General features: G+C 34.3%; 1 protein-coding gene across 1 annotated transcript; it reads right to left on the reverse strand.

Moving 5' to 3' along the window:
• Positions 1-9,707: 9,707 nt before the first annotated feature.
• On the reverse strand, positions 9,708-21,756 carry Smp_136180 (putative DNA polymerase eta; the record flags this gene model as incomplete). The annotated part of the gene is made up of 9 exons (XM_018793936.1): positions 21,742-21,756; positions 20,042-20,184; positions 17,051-17,190; positions 16,873-17,007; positions 16,731-16,828; positions 16,409-16,677; positions 14,396-14,499; positions 12,513-12,632; positions 9,708-10,176 (listed from the first exon to the last, which is right to left on the reverse strand). Exons 3-9 carry the CDS (start codon positions 17,056-17,058, stop codon positions 9,708-9,710), a joined length of 1,203 nt encoding a protein of 400 aa, XP_018648398.1. The 5' UTR covers positions 17,059-17,190; positions 20,042-20,184; positions 21,742-21,756.
• Positions 21,757-23,564: the final 1,808 nt, after the last annotated feature.

The following is a 23,564-nucleotide window of genomic DNA, read 5'->3' on the forward strand; positions in this document are numbered from 1 at the left end:
TGGATTGGTTGAAGTTAGACATTAACATCATCGGATGCTGGCTCAGTGGTCTAATGGTTAAACGTTCTGGCGCGAGACTAGTAGGTCCTAGGTTCGAATCTCGAGGAGCGGGGCCGTGGATGCGCATAAATGAGTGTTATATATGTTGTAAATTTAAATAAAAAGCCTCAATATATGTATCATAAAATTTAAAGTAACAGATTATCAACCATTGATATTGCAAACTTTTCTATTCCATTGAAAAGCTTATTCAAAACAAATAGTTTGTTATACATTCATTTGCTTATTAAAAGTCAACCCAATTAATCATGCGTTTCAGTGCTCAATTTCCACTGATCAATCAATAATGTAGCTCCTTTTTTAAAGTAAATGTAACTAACCAGTTTTAATATGGATTTATTTCCATATAAATTAGTTTCTATTCAAGAGTATTATTGTTGTAAGTACATCCAACTTATGTTGCTAACTTCTACTGAAATATTTGAGTATTATTTTTAGAATAAAATAAACCAATAACAAATTCATTTTTAGTAGAGACATAGACATTAAACCTAAGTCTAAAAACGTTTTCATTTAGATGAAACTGAATAATTAATTTTAAAAGTCAGCATCAGAATATTTTATAACCGCATGACTGATGGCCTACGTTTGTTGTAAAATGCTTTTAGATTAATTTTACTCAACACTCCTATTGTTCATTATATGATGAGACATTTTTACAAATGATAAATCAATAAAAATAATTAATTTTATATTGAGTTACCTCCGTCGGGAGCTCCTCTAGAATTACAGCCGGTTCCAAGACCGGGTAAAGTAAGAGACTTTAGCGTAAGATCAGCAACCCCATCTTTTAAAAAACAACTTTGCTACCAAAACCTTGACCTAATATTAAGCTTCCTAAAGTAATAGCAGCTTACAGATTTGTCTGATTTACTGCTAATTTGAAAAAGATACATCCTATTTCAAAGCAACTCTAAATAGCTAGTACTAGATTGACATGAAATATCTATTCACAAAATTAATGTTGTAGAAAATCCGATTTGTTCGGTAGGAAATACTTTATTGAGATCAAGTACTATTGTGGAAAGTTTGTGGAAATCGTCCAAGTAAGGTACAGTTTACATCATGACCTAATTTAAGATAGATAAGTATTGTGATCTAATCAGAAATGAATAAGCATGTCATTTAAGTTTGAGACTCCTCAGAAATTCTTGCCAAGAACTTTGTTATTCCTTTAACAAGGGGTCTTCAGATGTTCCGGCTAACCCCTCGACTTTAAACCACTGAGTTAGTACCTAATGGTCGATATTTTTGCCTTTAATAAACTCGTGATCTTATGCTACCGCCATTCAGTGACTTTTGTGATGTTCATCTCATTTTCAACATGGATAAATTCCAATAGCCACAGATTTTCATTGGAACTGTGGTAATTCTTTCAGAATTTGTCACTAGTGGACATTCCAAACCTAAAACAAAATAGTTGTGAGATGCTCTCTAGTTTTCATTGGTTGTCAGGTTGAAGTATTCCTTGATAGCAAAAATATTTTAGAGGTGGTTACTATAATCACTAAATAAGCCACAACACTCGTAGTTTAAATATACAAGTTTGTTTTGGCGTGTAAATTAGTCTTTATATTTGAATCTCATTCATTTTGTCATTTTGTCTCAACATATTAGCGAGAAGCACTTTCAAAAGAGTTGAACTATCCGTTTCCAGTCTCATTACATTTCTACTTCTAATCTTATGCTGTATTCATTTCTATTACTAGACTAACCACTTATATTGAGTACGTAACCTAGTGACAGTATGCAAGGATATATAAACCACTGTTTTTGACACCCACCTTGTATAGTATTCAAAATCATGAATTTTACAGTTCTTCATAGTCTATATGTTCTGCTAATTAGTCAGAAACTCACCATGTATACGGCACTTACACAGCATGATACATTGAATGTACTGAATTAACAGGGATTCAGAAAATTTCAAATGTGATTTGTTTATTTGATAGGAAGTGTTACATGGATATCACTACATAACCATGACTAATGACCACACACAATAAACTTATTAGCTTCTTCAGACTAATAAAGAAAATAGAACATTGAAGAACTGATAAGTTAAGGTATTTTAAACAAAAGTCTATAATCTCAATAAGTTTTGATAATCTCATATTCTATCTATTTTCATACTTATCAGATTTGCTTTCAGTAATTTAAATAATAAAGAAGTAAATTTGCACTAATATTGTTTATATTATGATGAATAATTAAGAAACATCTAGCTTCAATTGGCTCATGCTTTCAACTATGCAAATACTAAATCTCCACAAAAAACCCCTTCTAAGAAACATTAGTTAACTGAACTTTCAAATCAAGTGTAGTTGATGAAACAAGTTATGTGTCAGTTGTTCCATTCATCGTCAACATCTCACTCAACAGAAGCATATAAAGAATGTTTACATAAACAATATTTAACAGGAAATACATTTGTTTACATAGGTTTCTATACGTCCCTGTTAAAATCTCGTCAATTTTATGGTTTTGTAGACTATTTAAAAACAATGGGATGTTATTGTCTAAAAATCATTTTAAATTGTAAGTTGTAGAGCATAAATAATTCAGTCACTGAGAATTCAAACCTCAACTACCCAAGTTTATAGGCATCTTTTGTTTACACCACTATACTAAAACTGACAACAGTTAGCATTCTGTCCAAATAGATAAGATACTTTTAATGAAACACCAGGTAAAATCTCTTTATTAATAAGAAATAGTAAAATCTTTGTGATATAAAGCTATTTATTCAAACATAGTGTCTTCAGCTAGGGATTAAAAAATCAAACACTAAATGCTAATAAAAATCATATTGTTTAAGTCTTATTTATTTAAACACATAAATATTGGTACAAAAAAGTACCAGATATATATCCGGAAAATAAATCTCATTTAATTTGTGTGAGGGCTGTGATACTGCCCGGTTGCCCAAACTGAAGCAAGTGGTTTTCTTAGACGGTCACACCCCGAGACTTTGACCTAAAGATCTGATCCACAAGGCAGTGGAGCATCGTGAGGAGATGCAGTCCCATGATAGTCGGTGACCAACAATTGATTCATACTCCATTTGTTCCCAACTCCCCTAGGTGGACTTTCCGTGTCCACCGACGCGAATAAAGCGCCGGACATTCGCTTTCCGTCCTCTCACTTTCCTAAACAACACCCCTGGTATGAGAAGGCAGTGAGTAGAACTTTCCTAACAGAGGCTATCTACGCGTGACCATGTGAGAGCATTTCGATAGGGAGAGTGGACTCTCCTCACTCTCGGCCGTACCACGGCATTCGGGGGCGTTTAACTCTTAGTAATAACAATAAGACCTTGAATGTAATCATTGGACAAAAAATAACTTAATGTATTGATTCATTGTATTTGATTCTATATATAACAAATAGAATCTTCTTTTTTAACCAGAAAACTGTTACTCATTCCATAAATCATTTGTCAACTAACTAACTGATTTCTATTGACTGAAGAATTTAATCAAAACCATATTATCATTGCATAATGGGATTAAAAGGTTAGAAATAAAATATAATTAGAAAGAATTTACCGTTTGTTCTTCAATTTGATAGACTAGTTAATATAAATTTACTTTGAATTCATATTAATCTCAAACAAGAAATCTTTGTTATTTGTAATAAGTGTGTCCATTTTGGAAATACTGTATTCGAAAAATGTTGTATCGTAATCCACATAACTAACCGATATGCGAACATATACCAACAAGAGACTGATCAATTGCAGTCCTAAATAAAAATGGGAAGATACAAGTAAACCACAACGAGTGAATATAACTTCACCCCATTGCACAAGCAGGTGGCTATCAGGACTCAGTAGCTAAGTCGATAATACGATGGGTTCGGGTCCCAGAGTGAACATCAATTCTGAGATGCAGGTATATCCAGCTGACGGGTCCCAAATAAGACGAAACGCGCGTCCTGGATTCCACTGCTAGCTACTATCCATCTTTCCTTATAATGCTTGTGAATAAAGGCAATATCGAGGCGATACTCACAATATGCACATATGCCAGTAAGAGACTGACCAGTTGCAGTCCAAAATAACAATGGGAAGATACAAGTAAACCACAACAAGTTAATATAACCGATAACAAGTGATACTGGCTTGTAGTTCCATATTTTCAATTTAGAATTTCCAGTAGAATAAATTATTAAAGAACAAATAACGTGATTAACATTTGAAAGTGAAAAAAATATCATTTTTTCTTCATGTCATTTTGTTAAAACAACTATCACTAGTTATAAATAAAATAAGATATTTGTAATATCCCAATGAGTAAAAAAATGAGATTTTCTGACGTTTCGTGACTCAGTGTACGCCACTTCTTCAGAGAATAAATAACCAAATTAAAATTAATCCAAGTTTAAATAGTACAACGGAACAACACGAATATTAGGTGCGATCAATCAAAAAAAAACAGGTCTGAATGAATCAATGTCATGTCGTTTCATTGCGGTCGAGGTGATTCATAAGCGACATGTATGTAAATTTGTGTGTATGTGTGCACTATCAATGATAAAAGATGTGTGACTTTTATAATGACAAAGGATAGAGTTTAATTTGTAATGTAATAAATAATAAAATACAGAGAAATATTCATTCAGTAGATAATTTATACAAAATATGCTTATCATATCTTTGAAAACATTCCGTGAAAAACTCCAATTCAATATGGCTATCTAGAATTTCTGTTGTTACAAATGAATTGTTTGTTTTACAGCTTATGAACAATATCACATTGAAATGAATTTAATCTTTAATATATATTCAACTGAATGCAAGAAAATGTCGTATACATTTCTTTTCTATGTATTTTGTAATTTACGTTTTATTTATTACCAGTATAGGTAGTACATCAAATGGAAGTTAATCACCGATCACCTATTAATGATATGATAGTGTTAAATGTAATAAAATCTTATGTAATCTAAATATCGTACCTGAAAACCAATTCGATTTAGCATGAATACATTTCAATTCATACAGAAATATCTCATGTAAGTCATTACTATCTTAGCATTGTGTAATGTTTTTCACATCATTTCACCTACAAATCTCAGTTGGAAAATTAAAATTCTTAGATATAATCTCCACAAATGAACTGTTTTCTTAATCTGTTAATTATGAAATAATCCAAAATTTCAATAGTATTTGCATGTAGTTTTCAAATTTAATATGACAAATCAAAAGTTAAATTTAACAAAGAACGAAATAATAGAACAGATTCTTAATCCTACTTGATTACATTATTAAATAAATGGTCATATACATTCTTGGGAATTAAACGATCGAGACACTTCACTTGAATCAATAAACCAACGCGCTATTCCATAGTTTCAGTTATTTATGGGGAAGGTTTATGATTCAAGTTCAAAAACATTGAGCTATAATGGCACTGCAATCATAAACCGATCAATGTTAGTCCAACCTATACTGTTAATTGCACGATAAATTTAAAATGTGACGTTGAACTACTAACAATTTGTAAGTAGCTTATGATTTTTGCTAACTTTTATTATACGAACTACCTCTGGGTGATTGAAACTCAACATAACAGGCTGAATAATCCGTATGAGAATAAAGTGAATATACTGATACATACTTTGTTAACCAACTACAGTTCATGAATGATTGTAATGGATGTTTTCAGATAACATTAACGTAAACATACTTTCGCACAGTATATATACATATGGAGAGTGTGTGTGTGTATTTGATTTTAGACTACACACAACTAGTAATAATCAGTGATTCCGAGAAATTACTTGATATTCTTGTTCTCAAGCACTATTATTAACACGTCTATTCTTCGTGATATATGCAACACGATTAGCCTATTCAAAATTTCGATATACTTCAGAATTATTAACTAAGTTATTTGTAATGATACATATCTAATTGAAATATTTTTATTGAATCTAGTGTTTTCAGCGCCTATAACCAAATGAGTAATATAATTTGAAGTGCTCAAATGAATTAAAATAAAAAAGAATCTAAAAAGTACAAACTTTATCATATTGATTTTTGTTTCAATAAATACATAGTACAATCTTTTTTTTTAAAAAAAAAAGGGAGAGACATTTATCAGTAATCAAAAAAATACTGAAAAAAAATCATTGTTCTAGGAAAAAATTCAACATAGAAACAAACAACATTAAATCATAATATCTCTTATATACTAAAACAACATTAGAAAAGAATAATAGTAAAACAAAAGTCATATATAGAATAATAACAATATTGATGATTGAAAACGCATTGACCATTTAAAAAACATACAATTTACTTGTATCATTGATAGATTTTTTTAAGAAATTTTATGAAAATATTTATCTAAACTACCAGGAATCGATTTCATTGATTTTTGTTGTTTTTTTATTGATTTTGATTGTTGTAAATTCGATTTAATTTTAGTTGATTTTGAACAAGAAGATATTTGATTTGTTAGTGAATGATTTACTTGATTTAAATTAGTAGTATGATTAGATTTTGTTATTATTGTATTGGTTAATGATGTTGTTGTCTCTATTGTTGTTGTATTTATATTAATCTCATTATTTAACCATTCATGTTGTATACGTTGAGCTGCATGAAAATCTTCATGTTCTGGTAATTGCCATACAGATATACGTGAATTACATTTATCACAAATAATCCAATCACCAATAGAATATGATTTGAAAAAATTAGATGAATCTGAAGTTGTTGATGATGAATGACGTGATTCTGAGTCAACTTCTAAATAAGATGAATCGTCTAATGTGGATGATTTATTCTGTTCTAATGAGTTATGTAATTCTACACTGGTTGATGTCGTTGATGGTGGTGGTGTTATTATTGAATTGGAAATGAGTTTTCCATTTTGATTGCTATTCTCATTTGTGTTATTATCATCATTATTATTAGTAGTAGTAGTATTACTATCGGGATTGTCAATCAATGTAGTTGGATGAAATGGAGCTGAGATTTCAGCGACTCGCAAACGTTTAAAAAATGAAAGATTATTCGTGTTAATATTTACAGTAGAATCATTAGAATTACGTTTTCTATCAGGTGAAATGTTGACTGTATCATCGTTAACATCATTATCAGAAGATAATTTAACTAACGATGATGATGTAGCCTTTTCATGTGGAATAGATCCCATTGATTCTTGCTGATCAACAGCATCACATTTTATAGATACTTTTTGCTTTTTTTGTAATAAACATCGAATATCAACATTTGAAGTAGATGAATTAGATAAGAATTTCCCAGCTGAAAGACCTAAACAATTTATACCAGGATCCCTAAACAGAAAAATAAATTTCATAATAAGGAACGTTAGTAAAAATTAACGACTATAATAAATTATGTCATAAAAATTATACTCTTCGTATAGTCGTCCAGAACATATAATCGATTTATGATGTGAATATTATAATATAAGATTACTATTTGCAATGAAATCCAGAATGCGCTCGTTCTCATCTATCTGCGACTTATCAACTTACTGTACCTATATCCTAGTGCTTTACACACTTATAATCGAACTTAGTAACTAACCTTTCAAACTCTAAAGACTTATACACTGAGCAGATAGGTTACGATAACCACTAACTTATTCAACAGGTATGAAGGATAACGGTTAAAACAACTATTCATACTGATGTATAATTATGACATTACATCACATAGGCAATATTGACAAAAAGTTTAAGGCTGGTAACTATATATATGAACTCTATCGTTTTATGTTTAAAAACCAGAACACTAAAGCAATGTGTTTTAAAACCTCTAGAAAGTGTCATTTGATCATTGGACTTCGAAGTAATTGTTAAAATCGCATGTCACGCAAATGATTCAAAAATCATTGAGAAGACAATATTTCAACCAAAAATAAGTCCTTCATTTTATTTTAGTCGTTTATTTCCTGCCTAGTTTAGCAGCTGGAGATAATGACAAAATACGAATCTCGATGATAAATATGAAAACGTTAATACCAGTACGTTTTGAAATCTATGATAATAACCTAGAAACATTAACCTATCATACATTATGTATATCTGTTCGCTTTAATACGAACGAGATAAAAGGTATTCCGCATTATTCATGCTCGTAATACATAACTTGAAAAACTTGGGTAACACAGTTGAATAAACTAACAATAACTGTAAATCAGTCAGTCACAACGTAGAACTTCGTACGTACGTACATCAGTTCAAGTTGCCATACCACATTAGCACAGAGATGCAGTTGTCGATTCAAACCCCATAGTGGTAGAACTAGTAAGAGTATAAGCATTATGTGAAAGATTAGGGTTTGAAGATGTTATTGAGGGAGCATAATACAGTGAAATAAATTTGGAAAGAGATGAAGGATAGGGACATGAGGAATTCAGAGGATTAGAATTTGGGAGAACACAAAGAGTGGATGCACCTTCGCCATTGCAAACGATTTTGAACCATGTCATTCAAGGTCTCTAACCATCGGTTATCATCTCGTGGATCCCAACCAGGTAGTCTACACCTACCAACATGGCTAAGTCCACTTGTCAATGACTTCATGGATTTGTGCCACGTTTTGGTTTGGCCGCCCCTAGCTTTCTTCAAACCTACTCCACCAACTGTAAAATAATTAATTGTACCAAGTAGCCAGTAAACACAGTACCAAATTGAATATTATTTTCAAGAAATCAAATGTATCAATGATTCATATTAGTCCAGCTGTGAAATGAATCAATGTTATTCTTGTCTAAACATGATGATGACAGAACAAAGATTAATATTTTATACTGAGAAACTAATAGAAAAAACCTCCATGAAATAAAGGAACAATAATAAAAAATATTTCATTACATTGATTACTTCTATTTCATTGAAACACTCACAAACAATAAGGAATGCAGAAAGCGAATTAACTTAACGAAAACAGAAGTTTGACAGTAAAGAAAACTAGGATGCATAAATGAGCAAGGAATCAAACCACAGCCTGGTACAAATTTACCATAATTCAACATGATCAAATTGATAAGAAGTCAACAATATGGAAATTAATCAATTAGTAATGAATGCTACGTATACAGAATGAATATACAGTTCAAAAATAACAGATAAAATCAAAAAAATGGGGATCATTTAGTGATACAAAATATTGATAGTTGGACGAGAATGAAGAGGGAAATTATCGAAACCATTATAACTGATTCATAGCTATTTGACCTAAGGTCTTCCTTTACTATGGATTATAATTATTTTGAGATCCCTATAGGGAAGCCTGAGTGCTCTAGAACGGTTCAAACTAATACTCAATAACTTCATAGACTTGTGCCGCCTTCATCTGGTATCTCGTAAACTTAACTTTCTCAGCTTATGCTAGTAATCCTAATATGTCATTGTCTATATCATTAGCATGATATTATGGGAGTGAAATCGTCACATATAGCTTTCACATTATTATTGTACACTACCTTAGTCATCAAGGAAGTACTATTGATGATTCTAAAGTGCTAATCTAATAAACAAACTACAAGAAACTGTTTACATGCATCCAAAACTGTTACGTAAAGTTATTAAAATATAGTAATAATGATGAAGTACATCGAAAACCTAATTCAAATTCATCACAAATTTTAGAGTGAAAATAGAACTCACCATATTTCCGGAGCTTCCCCTTTAAAAAGGACTTCCTTTAAAGTGGCCAAAGCAGTATTTGCAAGTTTTTCAAGTTGACTCGTATACTTAAGTAATTTATTATCTAAATCACTAGTATTACTGAAATTTCCTTCATCATTATTCATTATACTTCGATTTCCATAACCAATGAATTGTAAAAGATTAGATGGAAGTGTACGTGATATCCCACCAATGTATCCTGGATCATTGGTTGTACGTGCATAAAGAATTAATCGAGTAGGATAACGTTGATGTTGATGATAATCAACATCTAATCTTTCAAATATTTCTTCAGCTAAACATAATAACCATCGTTTAATTTGTTCACTTGATGTAAGTGTTGCACGTCCAAGGAAATTTTTACTACAACCAACAGACTTTGGAAGTGATCGAGTAGTAACCACTTCATGATCAATCCCATGAGATAAGTCATGAAGCCACTTTCTACAAAATGAAAAATTAATATCATAAATGAAACTAAAATCAACGAATTGCTTAGTTATGAGCCGTTATGCGAGAATTTTTTTTCTAAATGTTTAATAAAGTATTATAAGCAGAGACGGATGGTGGCTAGCAGTGGAAACCAGGACGCGCGTTTTGTTCTACTTGAGACTCATCAGCTAGACGTAACAGTATCCCAGAGTTGATGTTCACTCCGGTACTGGAACTAAGTACAGTCGGTTTCAAACTCCATCATGTTATCCACTTAGCAACTGAATACAGATAGCCAGTGGCTTGTGTAATAGGGTGAAGTTTAATTTATTGGTTGTTTGAATCGTCCCACTGATATCTAGAGACTAATGAATTGCGGTTCAAAAACCAATTAGAAGATTCAAACAACCAATACAAATGAGTTTACTAAAGTAATCTTATAACTTCATCAAATAATATCTATTAAGGGGCAATATAGCAGCTAGGCAAGAAAACAAAATAGTGCAATTTAATGTGTTGCTTTTCCCAAACACTGACATTCACACCAGACATTTTAACCCACTTTATTATGGTTAATTTTGTCCCCCATTATTTTCATTATTTAACCTTTATCATTTATATTAATGACCGAAACGCCGTTGATTTTGGAACAATTTCCATGATTTACGTAGCATAGCATTTAGTGCCATTTAGGTAATGCTTCAGTGTTATCACACAACTTATTATATGCCAGTAAATTATTTTTTATACAATTTTTTAAAGGACCCACCATTTTGTTGATTATGAAGTGCTAGTAACGTACTGGATAATTCAGGATTATAAATTTTTAAACTTAGTTATCTATATTCAATTCAGAAAGATTCAGGAGGAAGAACAAGTGGAACGATACCACATCAACATACCACAGAAAGATCTCAGCAAGTATGAGGACTAAAGAGACATCACACTACTGTCAGTACCAGGAAAAGCTTTCAACAGAGTGTTGCTGAACCGGATGAAAGACGCGGTAGACGCTCGACTTCGAGATCAACAGGTTGGATTCTGTAAGGATCGGCCGTGCACACACCAAATTGCGACACTACGCATCATAGTTGAACAATCAGTTGAATGGAACTTGTCACTATACACCAACTTCCTTGAATATGAGGTGTTTGACAGTGTAGATAGGAGAACATTATGGAGCCTTCCTCGACATTATGGTGTACCTTAGAAGATTGTCAACATCGTCCGGAATTCATACGACGGTATACACTGCAATGTCGTGCATGGAGGACAGTCGACAGATGCATCTCAAGTGAGGATCGGAATCAGACAAGGCTGTCTACTCTCCTCCTTTCTCTTTCTCCTAGTGGTTTACTGGGTTATGAAAACCTCAACATCATGTGGTAAGTACGGAATAAAATGGACATGTCGGATGTAACTAGACGATTTGGACTTCGCAAATGACCTAGTTCTTCTATCCCATACACATCAACAAATGCAGGTCAAAACAACCAGTGTAGCAGCAGCCTCTGCATCACTAAGCCTCAACATGCACAAAGGAAAGAGCAAGATTCTCAAATACAACACGGAGAACGCCAAATCAATCACACTTGATGGAGAAACTCTGAAAGAAGTGGAAACACTCACGTACCTGGGAAGCATCATTGATGAAGAAGGAGGATCTCATGCAGATGTAAAGCGAGGATTGGCAAACTAAGGACCGCATTTCTACATTTGAAGAACATATGGAACTCAAAACAACTCTCAACTAATTTCAAAGTGAGAATCTTCAATACGAACGTCAAAACAGTTAGTACGTACTCAGGAGAGTATTAGTATTTCTAAATTTTTGTCTACGCAAGATACTGAACTTCCGTTGACCGGATACTATCAGTAACAGCCTACTGTGGAAGAGAAAAAACCAGACTCCTTCTAGAGAGGAAATTAGGAAAAGACGTTTGAAGTGGGTAGGATATACATTTCGGAAATCATCACACTTTATCATGGAGCAAGTGCTAACTTGAAATCCTTAAAGGAAACGGAAAAGAGGGAGACCAAAGAACACATTACGTCGGGAAATAGAAGCAGACATGAAAAGGATGAATAGCAACCGGAAACCTTTGGAAAGTATTGTCCAGGGCAGAGTTCGATAGAGAATAGTGGTGGGAAGCCTATGTTTCTCTACGGGGGGTGAAAGACGTAAGTAACTAGATGATTTTTGTTCTCCAACTTCTACCCGAAGTTTGGGCTGATGATGTCGTTCAGAAGGACGATGAAAGCTCCATGACCAAACCATCCAGCTCAGAGAACAATACTCCACCAAAAAAGTATGCAAACCTTTAATGAAGTAGTCCAACAAAACTTACGATGTTTTTTCACCAAATTCTTTTGTGAGTACAGACAATGGAATTGAACTTAGCTGACCAAGTGTTTCAATCTTCAATTTTTTAACAACAGTACTTCCAAGTTTGCCACCTAAATTACGTCTTTAAAAAAAATCAAATATGATACCAATCAACTAATAGTTTTTTTTTAAAAAAATCACTTCAGTATTACACAAGTGATTAAATTATATAATATCAGAGTAAATTAACTTGGAAACAGTTTTCGACTGAAAGTGGATACCAACTAAAAGAGTCTGAAACAAACTGTGATACCGAACAAGTGTTTTATTCAACTTTTGATTTCACTTAGTGAGTAACTTGGAATTAATTTAGTGATGATGATAAAAGTAATGTAATATAAATAAACCAACAACTTATATCATTAACATATGTCATTAACATAATATTTTAATGGTAATGTGAGGAATCATGAATGTTTAAAACTGCGCAATTCGCCTAAAACACTGTTATATTATTTTGTTCAGTTGGATACATATATCAAATAAGAATACTAATATGGGATACTCATGTAAGATTTGATGAACACTAAGACATCAATAGTAATATGAGCAAAGAAAATTCCACAGGAACAAAATTTTAATTGACACTACTTTAACTATTTCAGCCAGAAAGTACTGTTATAGGAAACTCTTAGGCAGACTGATAAAAACAACCACCTAGCATTTCTCTATTAACTGATAAGAAATTCATGTCAACAAATAGTCCGTGAAGATGCCGCAGCTCTATTTTTATACACATCATAGACAAAATAAACTGGTGGTTGTGTATGATCCCGACTTCAAATAAGCTGATAGCTATTCATCAAAAAAATGACAACTAAACACTAACAGCTTTAAGATCGAACCATTATATTTATAAATAAACTTATAGACTAGAATATCATGAAAATGGAGTACCAGTTCAGCAATTCAAACAGTGTTTAAACAATGGATGAGGTTAACCACGGCCCTTTCACTGTAAAATAAGAGTGTTGTATTCACCGCTTTCAGCTATTTCCCCGTTCATTTAGTAATTCATCGTTCGTTATTTAAGAGTAATTTTCATCAAAGATTTCATTTGAAGCCCTGTTTTTCACTATATCTGTGCTTTTCATTCGGTATATTGGGCTAAGATATGATATAGTGAGCAAGGATTAAAATGACTGAAGTGAGAGTAACATATATAATCTTTTTTTTCAATTGCCTGTGACATGTCCTGTACATAATTTAGTACGTTAGCTATATCTCCTGGTTTTATAATATCGTAGATTTATGCTCACATTGAGTTACTAGTTAATTGATGTTAAACACTACAAAATCATATAAAGATTGGAATGTTCAGATAATATTCAATTTATTTTTGATGTCAAATAAATCCTTATCTATCATCGTCTCTGTGTTTTTTATCATATCTCCTAACTCACAGTTTTCCTGTTGAGGTAGCAGGATTTACCCAGATTCAACATGCCACACTAGTAGTTCAAAGTAGATAGTTGCGAATATCTTTAAAAACCTGAAAGTTATACTTCGATATGCAGCACTCACCCACTAAGTGAACAAAAAAAATGACTAAAAGTGTTGGATATAGCACCTACTTTTATTTAACAGTGAAAACGTTATGGCTAATCTCAATCTAACTATTTGATCGAGAAATACGAAAAACGCTCCACCTATTTTGATTTTATCATTCAATCAGCATCACTAGTCCTCACATTAAGAGTATAACGACTTCTAACTGACAAAAGGAACTTGTACTTGATAACTAAATTAAACAACATTAACTAACTATTTCTGGTGTTTTATTTCAGAAGATAATATAATGATAAATAATTTACTCAAAATAATTATTAAACATACATCACTTACATTTTATTTATGTGAGTATTTTCCAATAAAATAGGAATTGATTCCTGCGGAATAATTGTTTGTTTATTTGGTTTATTTAGACTGCATGCCAATTTAGCAATCGACTTGACCAAACGTGAAAAAAGGAAGCAATAATAATAAAGGAATCTAAGTCTGACAGTTAATGAATAGATAGAACTCAAATTGGAAGGAGGTATATTTACTCTCCCTCCCTCTCTTTCAGTGTGGCTATACAAATCAAATTAATACAATGTTTCATTAAAATCATGAACTGACTACCACTTAAAACCTGAAAGTAGTACAATACTTAGTTAAATTCTACATTAATAACTTCAACCATGATTGCCGTTGTTGTATTTTCGCAAATCCAATAACAAAAATTGTATACATTTATTGCATGAATACTACTAAGTTTTTTATTCCCATATCCTCAATGAAAATATTATATTTGTTAAATACACAACGACAAAATTCCACATTGAAACTGTAAATCCTAAATTTATTAGTGGACGAACGTCTTGTTTAGGTGGTATAGAAACAACCCAAAGATTTCATTTTATTTCTTCAAATATGGAACGGAAATACTGTCATTAAAGTAATCAGTTCCATTAAATTGATTGAAACATCTGTCACACTGCCAAGTTATTATACTGAGTACTAAATAACAGCATCACAGGTCGATGAAGATTCACTACCTCATCAACCGATTTGCCACCTTTGCTAAGTACCCTATTCCTTATCACAACGTTGCCCACTCGATCATTTTAAGAAACGAGGGAAATTCTGTGAAGATACCTATGGTCATAAACCTTCAGCCTCTTGTGTCTCCTACTTTAATAGATCATCTCTCACAGCCAAAAAATATAACAGAGGAATGCTGCACAGTACACATGTCCCTTGGTTGGCAGAAGTGTTGCAAGCTGGCTAACGGCAATCGTGGTTTCTGAATCCGTGTCGAAATTTTGTCAGACACCGACCCACCAGAGCAGATGAGATTTTCAAGATAAGTGAAGTAGTAAGCATACCCAACTAGTCTACTCCCGATCGCTAGTTTAGATATTGACGCAGACCAGTCCTGAAGTAACAGTTTTGTATTTGGCGGAAGAGAAACATATTTCTAAGCAATGAGATAGCAATAACGACCGCTTTGCTAAACAACCAGATTAAAAGATAATAATGGGGCTCGATAATTAAAAATCGGAATGTTAGTCACGCTGAAAAATGATCGGTAGAACACAATCAACAATAAGAAATAGATAAGCACGAAATAGGTCGTTACCAAACGGTTGATTACAGTAAGTACCTAAGTTCAGTAGATCGGCTGAGGTTTTCTAAAGGTTATAAACACGTCTTTCTGAAGTACCGACTAGTATCTAGGAGTTACCACTGACTGCTTCTAACTGCTTAAAATTATAATTATAATTAGGAATGCATAGTCAAGGTAGTGCTGTAATGAACGGAAACTCAGGTAGGGTAGGGAAAACCAATTGATCGTTTTATGCAAAATCGCATAGTGCCCTCGTAAAATAGGAAAATCGTACATTAAATACATTGTTTGCACATCTTCCAGTTTTGTCGTTACTCCAATTGCTCTCCGTTTCCCTTCCTGTTCTCCTCAACTCGATCTTATGCTGGCAGGCATTCCATTTCCTATTGCTGCTACATGCTACTTATATCTGTCAGTATAAGTAGCATACACCACAGTGTTACTGAGTAACCAAGTACAAGGTTGACTTATAAACGGCGATTTGCCCTAATTGTGCAAACACCACCGAAAGTAAAGTAGATATGGCAGAGTTTGAACTGGCAGCCTAATGACTTGCAAAACAAATACAGTAGTTTACAATTAATTACGTTGAGAGAGACTGCTTTGATTTCATCTCGATTTACATCATATTATTTTGAACAATAAAAAACTCAAAGATAGGAACAGAAATATCACTCAGTGGTTACTGTGAATTTTAAATGGTTTACTATCTACAATAAACGAAGTAGAACACAGAAACAGCTTACTTTATTTGGGCCAATCCCAGCGGAACACTTAAATCCTGTTTTTGTGAATACAGCCTGTCTAATGCGGTACACCAATTCAGAAGCTACAGCTAATCGCCTTCCTTCTGCAAAGTTAGAGTCCAGTAACTTGATCCAATCAACACCGCTGAGCGAAACACAGTTGGTTTCGGTGAGTTCTAACTTTGACTCCTCAGCAATATCGCTGTTAACTAACACGTAAGACTCTGGGTTGGGGTGCAGTGATGACAAATTGTGATCCTGGATCAAAACTGAATCTACGATACCTATCAGAAGGTTTATAAATATCAAAATATCAGCTTACCAGTTAAGTCAACGTATGCTTCATCAATACTAGCCCTCTCAATATCGCTAGTAAATTCGGATATACACTGAATCACTTCAGAACTCGCATCCCGATATCTGCAGAAAACAATCGACCTCAAAATTGAGTTTAAGTTACTCACCTTGTAAGTTCTGCTTTACCTCGTTTCTCAGGAACTTTAAAAATTATTACTTCTGGATGCTGAACTCGAATTTCATCACTAAACATCCCACGCTTTATACCTAGAGCCCTGGCTTCGTAACTTACGGCTAAAGCTCTAAAGATAAAAAAATCATCAAAATAATGATCCAACCCTCCACCTTTCCATTCACTATACTGTGAAACAACACACGGCTTCCCTTTAGTTTCGGGAAATTCACGTTGTTCAACTTGAACATAGAAACAGTCCATATCAAGTAACATCACAACTCTGTTCATCCCTAAATTTCATAAGTCCTCTCTAAAAAGAATTGTACTGATGAGCAAATGGAATATAGTGCAAAAATAAATGTATTGAATGAATCAACGTTACTGATAGTGACTACTCATTTTACATTCCATATAAAAACCTGAAGTAATTGCAACGTAACCTTCTTAGCTAACCCACAGGTACTGTCTACAACTTCACTGAAAATACAAATTTTAAAATGAAACTTTACAACAGCTACTACTGCCTATACAATTTGGTTACACGAGCACAATATGGCACTCACCTTACTTATAAACGACTTTGGTTTCTGAATTTATTTGAATTACTGGTTACACTTACTTTGACAACTAATGATACTACCCATAATTCGTAGTCGAAGTAAACATGAAACGTTTTGAGACACATATAAGTGTTAGGGTGTGGAGCATTCACATCGCTGAATAACTGACTCATCAAAATTTGTACTGATTATTTATTTCAAGTAGTTCTATAGTTTGCATAAACATTAGTTTTGTCTGCACTTCTATTTTATTTACTTTTTCTTATCGATTCTAATTGAGTAACAGAGTAATCTGAATAGCCACTTGTTTATTTAGTAGTAGGATAGTAAGATTAACTAAATTCAAATAATGACCAAATATAAATAGTGGTGAGTGATAAGATCGATTCACGTATAGTGAAAGCTGGGGCGGCTTATGCCCATCTGGGCCAGCTTTGGCGCCTTCATGATGTTACTCTGACGGTAAAGGGTCAGATCTACAATGCTTCAGTGAGAGCAGTATTGCTCTATGCTTGTGAAACATGGCCTCTCCGAGTTGCGGATGTTAGACAGTTCTCCGTATCTGATAATCGTTGTCTCCGAAGGATTGCTGACATCCAGTAGCAACACCATATTAGTAATGCAGAGGTTCAGCATCGTGTGTTCGGGCGCAGAGACGATAATTCAATTGGTGTCACCATTTTGAAACATCGACTTCGTTGGCTTGGACATGTTCTACGAATGTCGTACCAGAGAATTCCTCGTCGTGCATTATTTGCCAACGCTGGAACTGGTTGGAAAGAGCGGAGAGGTGGTCAGTGTATGACATGGTGTCGTGGTATGAAAGAAATCTGCAAAGGGCTCTCTTCTGTTGGTCCTTCCCGACTCCCTGGCTGGGGTCCGAGAGATGGTGAAACACAGTGCTAGAGACGTTATTAGATATCACTCAGAATAGAAGCTAGAGTCAATCCTACTGTAACCTTCTTTTACTTTCTTCATAAAAAGTGATCATAACTTCCTTAACTGAAAGAGTTCTTCCGCTTGTACATTTCTGTTTCCCCCATTATTACTCCTATTATTACACTAACATACAGTAATTTGTGGTTCTTATTGTTCCTTTCTTTTTTTATATGCACCTTACTCCTTTTTCTCTTCCCATTCTCATTGTTTTGTGTAGCGCATATATATCTGGTGCCCTCTTGTACCAATATTTATGTGTTTAAATAAATAAATTCCAAGCGCTTGACCACTGAGTAGTGAGCAATAACAGTCAATCAGTCAGTCAGCTACAACGTAGGATCAGGCACACATATGCATCGGTCCAAGTCACCATACCTCGTTAGCACAACAAGATGAACACCGGATTCATTGAAGTAGTTAATTTAGAAGTGGTATATATGAAAGAAAGGTTGTATATAAGGATATAGTACAGGAAGAAGGAAAGATATGAAGCAATTTTAATCTCAAGGTTTAAGGGAAGATAAAGAGTGTATACACCTGCGCCATTGTAATAGATTCTGAGTCATGTCACCGAGGGTCTCCAACCATTGGTTACGATAGTCACGCGGACCCCAACCAAGTAGTCTGCATCTACCAACATGGCTCAGATTAGAAGTTAGTGACTTCAAACTCTGATGCCACGTTTTGGTTTGGCCGCCCCTAACTCTCTTCCAACCATCCCCAATACTAGTCAGCATAGCTCGTCGTGGTAATCAGTGTTCAGGCATACGTAACACGTGGCCCACCCATCTCAGTCGATGAAGATTCATCACCTCATCAACTGATTTACCATCATTCCCTAATACCCTGTGTTTAACCTCACTATTACTTACCCGGTGATCCCAGCAGATGCGAGCAATATTTCTAAGGCATCTGTGGTCAAATACTAGTAACTAAATAAACATGTTATTGTGAGCAATAACATGTCTGTTTAGTTCTTTATTGCTGGTTGAATTCTATGGATCAAGACAAAATGTGGTCACTAGTCTGTGACTCGAAAACACGTGCGCTATGTTACAATCTCAGGCGACAAGGAACTCTTGACCTAGATTTCGTGCTGGTTGCAAGTATGCCGTATTAATTAGTGCCAACTAGCAGGAAACCTGAGAAAAGGCTTTCCGGCAGGCTGCCCCAACCACTTAACATTACAGCTGTTTTATCAGTAGGTGGGGAAACAGGGGGTAACATTCTTCCAAACAAAGAGCTAAAAACCTGGGTATTTAACTTGAATTTTTAATAAATTATAGACACTGACATGTTCCAGTTCGAAAAGAAATCCAGTGCATATTAATGTAAAAACGCTTTTAGACTGTCATCAGCCTTTTATAAAAATGACGGATTAACATTACCTCCGATAAGAACATCGAACTGTGAAAACATAGACCAATTAACTTAGTAAACGCATCCCGAAATTTTAAGTCTCACCGAGCACTAGTATGTACAATGCGATTTATGTAGACTGTATCACGCTTGTAGTTTAAAAAGGACAGTGTGAGTAGAAAAATTAATTCACAAAAATTAAAAACGAAGAAGATCCAAAACAGGAATTCCACATAATGTTACATAATATATGTCAACTAAGGTTGAGTAAAATCGTTTACTAATATCAACAATCAAGTTTACTTTGGTTGTCGTAATCAGTTCTCCTGTAGGTACGTTCTTAATATCTAATATGAAATGTTCGATTGGTTTTCACAATTCCATAATTATTGTACAGGCCATAAAAAATTCTGCTGTCCAGTATAAATAATGTTCATTTCAGTAGACTGGTAAAATATAAAAAAGCAAACATGATAACATACGAACTTAACCACTAATAGCTTTTAAGTAGTGACTTTATTTAATAAATCGCTTGTTTTACTGCTTGTGGACAACTGGAGCGCAACAGATGATACTACTTTAGAATGATTAGATAGATTGGAATCAAGGTGTCAAGCACTAAAGACGCTGTCTTTGAAAACCCCCGAACGACGCAGCCAGAACAATGAGTAAAATAATGTAACGAATAGTTCAATTGGGTCTAGGCTACACTTCATTTATCTACTACTCAGTGGTAGCCTGGTTTGAGAATCGACATCTGAACTTCAAACCCCATGAAAATAGAAAAAAATATGGCTAACCTAAGGCGAGGAACATAAACTGTTCCTGATCGGATATTTTCAGAGTTCTTCAAGGACGGTTGTATAGGTTCAGCGGTAAGACTAAGATACTGACTAGTCTGGGAGTTCGACATAACTGCAGCAGACTGACCGTGATCATCGTTCGCACCAGTTTGTACAAAATAACAGAAATTATTGTGATGATTACAGAAGTATCAGTTTAATATAGAGTCAAAAACAGCGAGACTATAATTTATGGACGGGCCAATCAGATATAATGATAGGTCTTAAATTTTAGCTAGAAATTCATTTATCTATTTGGCTAAATAGCGTTTCAGCATTCTAGCTGATGTCAGTTCACACTGGTTTATAACTGTTATTAATTCCTAATTGGCAAATGGCCATTCTCAGGGTCACTTTGGTATCGCTCAAAGGTCGTCTCATCGTTCTAGACACAGAAGTGGACGCGTAGATCAGGTATGTACCTGTCTTTGTATTTTTGAATATATATATATATATATAATTTTCAACGCTAAGATATAGCTACCCTATGTAACCTTGAAGCTGCATTCAACCTTGGTGATCTACAGGGTTTCAGAAGCATGTTATTGGAAGAAAATTGCGAACTTCATTAACCTATCAACGAATTTTCGCCAGAAAGAAGATTATATTCGAGAGGACAAGTTAGCCCTTGACGTTCTTAGTTGAAAAGAGATCTGATATTAGCATCTCGCCTTGCAAAATATAATTCAGCAAAACCATCTTGTAGCTGATCTGCCTATCTACAAATTATAACTCCATCAATCTGAATCCTTATACTGTCGTTGTTTGAAAGCTACAAAACGACCCTGAAACTCTGACCGATACAAGCGAACAATTTATTGGGCTTTTGATAACAATACGAAAAAGGCGTAGTTAGCCTCACGGTCCTTAAGATCAACGGCGACTATGGGTCTTCTTACACCTCTTTCCCTGGAACTCTGTGGTTTATTTCAGCAACGGTAAAAGAATCAGAGCTTCCTCATGTTTCTAGATGGATTCTTATTTTTTAAACATATGTTTACCATATGATCATGCTATGGTTTGAATACCGTGTTACAACAGGTCGCAGCGAAATAAATGTCAAAAAGATTAACCTGGTATACTAAACATTTATAAAAACATTGAATGACACAAACTGATGCGATGAATTAAAAAATATAACTGCATTAAAGACAAACCAACCTAGTAACAACGGATGGGAATTTGTAAAAGCTGACAAGGACGAAAATCAAAAATGCCAAAGCTCAAATTTCAATAACGTCGAAAAAACCCACTAACTTTGTAGTTCTCGTTTATATTACACAGCTACAGATCTTGGGTGATTACTAAAAAGCGCAGTCCGGTGATTCAATCGTATCGGTTCAAGTTTGACAGTTGTTTGTGGATTTGCGTACTTCATAATCTGGGAAATTGCACACTTTCAGAACAGTATTATTTTTCGATCCAGCATCTACCACAAAGAGTTGGATTTTGCAGTGTAAAGAACAAAATGAAAGAAAAAGTATGTTCCAGAATAGCTAACAGTGGACAGCTTTTTAGATGTGTAAATGAATCAATCCAAAACCCAAATAATGTGTAAGAAGCGCAGGTAAACAATGGTGATAACAAACTAAGTAGGAAATATCTGGTGGAATGTGGTCGCTTGAGCGGTGTTAGCATACTAGATGGGGACAAGCTGGAAAGTACTTGTACATCTCCTCAGTGGTCACCTTTCATAATGAATAATAAAAAAGGAAGAATTATTGATAAGCTAATTGTCTGCTTCACGATTCTCACTTACACATTCAAGGAGATGCACCATCACATGAACCAGTTCATGGTGTGCAGTCACTTGATGTGGGTTGGTTTTCGTTGGCCTTGACGAAGATCAGTTGGCTGTTTGATATTCAGTGATCTAACTGCCGGAAGATTTAGCTAGGATACAGTGACATTCCACTGGCCCTACAATTCGATCCACAGATCAACTTTGCTGCTTCTTGAACATCTTTTTATGTCTAATTGGGTCTGTTACCTCTTTTAAGGCACAGTCTACAGACGAAAAATCTCAAACCATCTATTTGATAGAGAAGTCAGAGGTCAGGCTTGCCTCGAAATGCACTTTACCGATTTCTACAAAGTATGTCTTATGCACCTCAGCTTCTTCTCCCTAGTTTCCGAATTTGGTTTGTTTTAGTATTTCTACTGATTGATGATTCCTTTGTAATGAACTGAACACTTATTACCAATTCCGAATACAATATGTTCGGTTGTGCTTATCCAATTTTACCTGCTATAAATCAAGCTATTCTGGGAGTCCCTAGTTAGGAAAGCAGTTCGAATACTTCTAATTATCATATTTATTCTCTGAAAGACAACTTTAGTGCCGATGGCTTCTGAGCAGTAGACCAAGAGTATCTTGAGTTTATAAATACCGGTATGTTACTTGCGGTGGAAGTAGTTTCTCAATTTGTAAACCCATACAACAGAACTATCTCACGAGTAGTGTCGGAAGTCCTAACAGTTCCCTTGTATATACTACAGATTTCTTATCACTCTTGCATAAAAATCCTGATAAGATTTACTTGTTCTCTGTCGTGGTTAAGAGGCCAAGATAGTCTAGTAGCCATGAAGCATAATCATGAAATGGTGTAGTTCCGAAGTAAGTGGAATAATACTGTTCGTTTAACAACATAACCAAACACAAATTATAGTCTAACATCTGCCCGTTTTCAGAAATCGACATAAGGCCTTTGTGATGGAAAGCTACAGGCTATCTTAGTCTGTATTTTCAAGCGTTTAGTCATTCGTTGAATGAGTTTATCTCGTGGAAAGACATGACTTATTTCAGAAACAGACTCCGGCGGTTGGTCCCACAATGGCAATTCTTGTACCCGTCACATGCAAAGCCTGTACTTGACCTTCGACTTCTCCCGCTGTCTCTTCTAGGTTGCACTATGCGAAGATGGAGGGCAAAAAAGAATGAATGATATTCCGATTCATTCATCAGTATCCTACACATCAAGTCA

The sequence above is a fragment of the Schistosoma mansoni genome, chromosome 1 (genome assembly GCF_000237925.1).
Source record: "Schistosoma mansoni strain Puerto Rico chromosome 1, complete genome".
Lineage (NCBI taxonomy): Eukaryota > Metazoa > Platyhelminthes > Trematoda > Strigeidida > Schistosomatidae > Schistosoma > Schistosoma mansoni.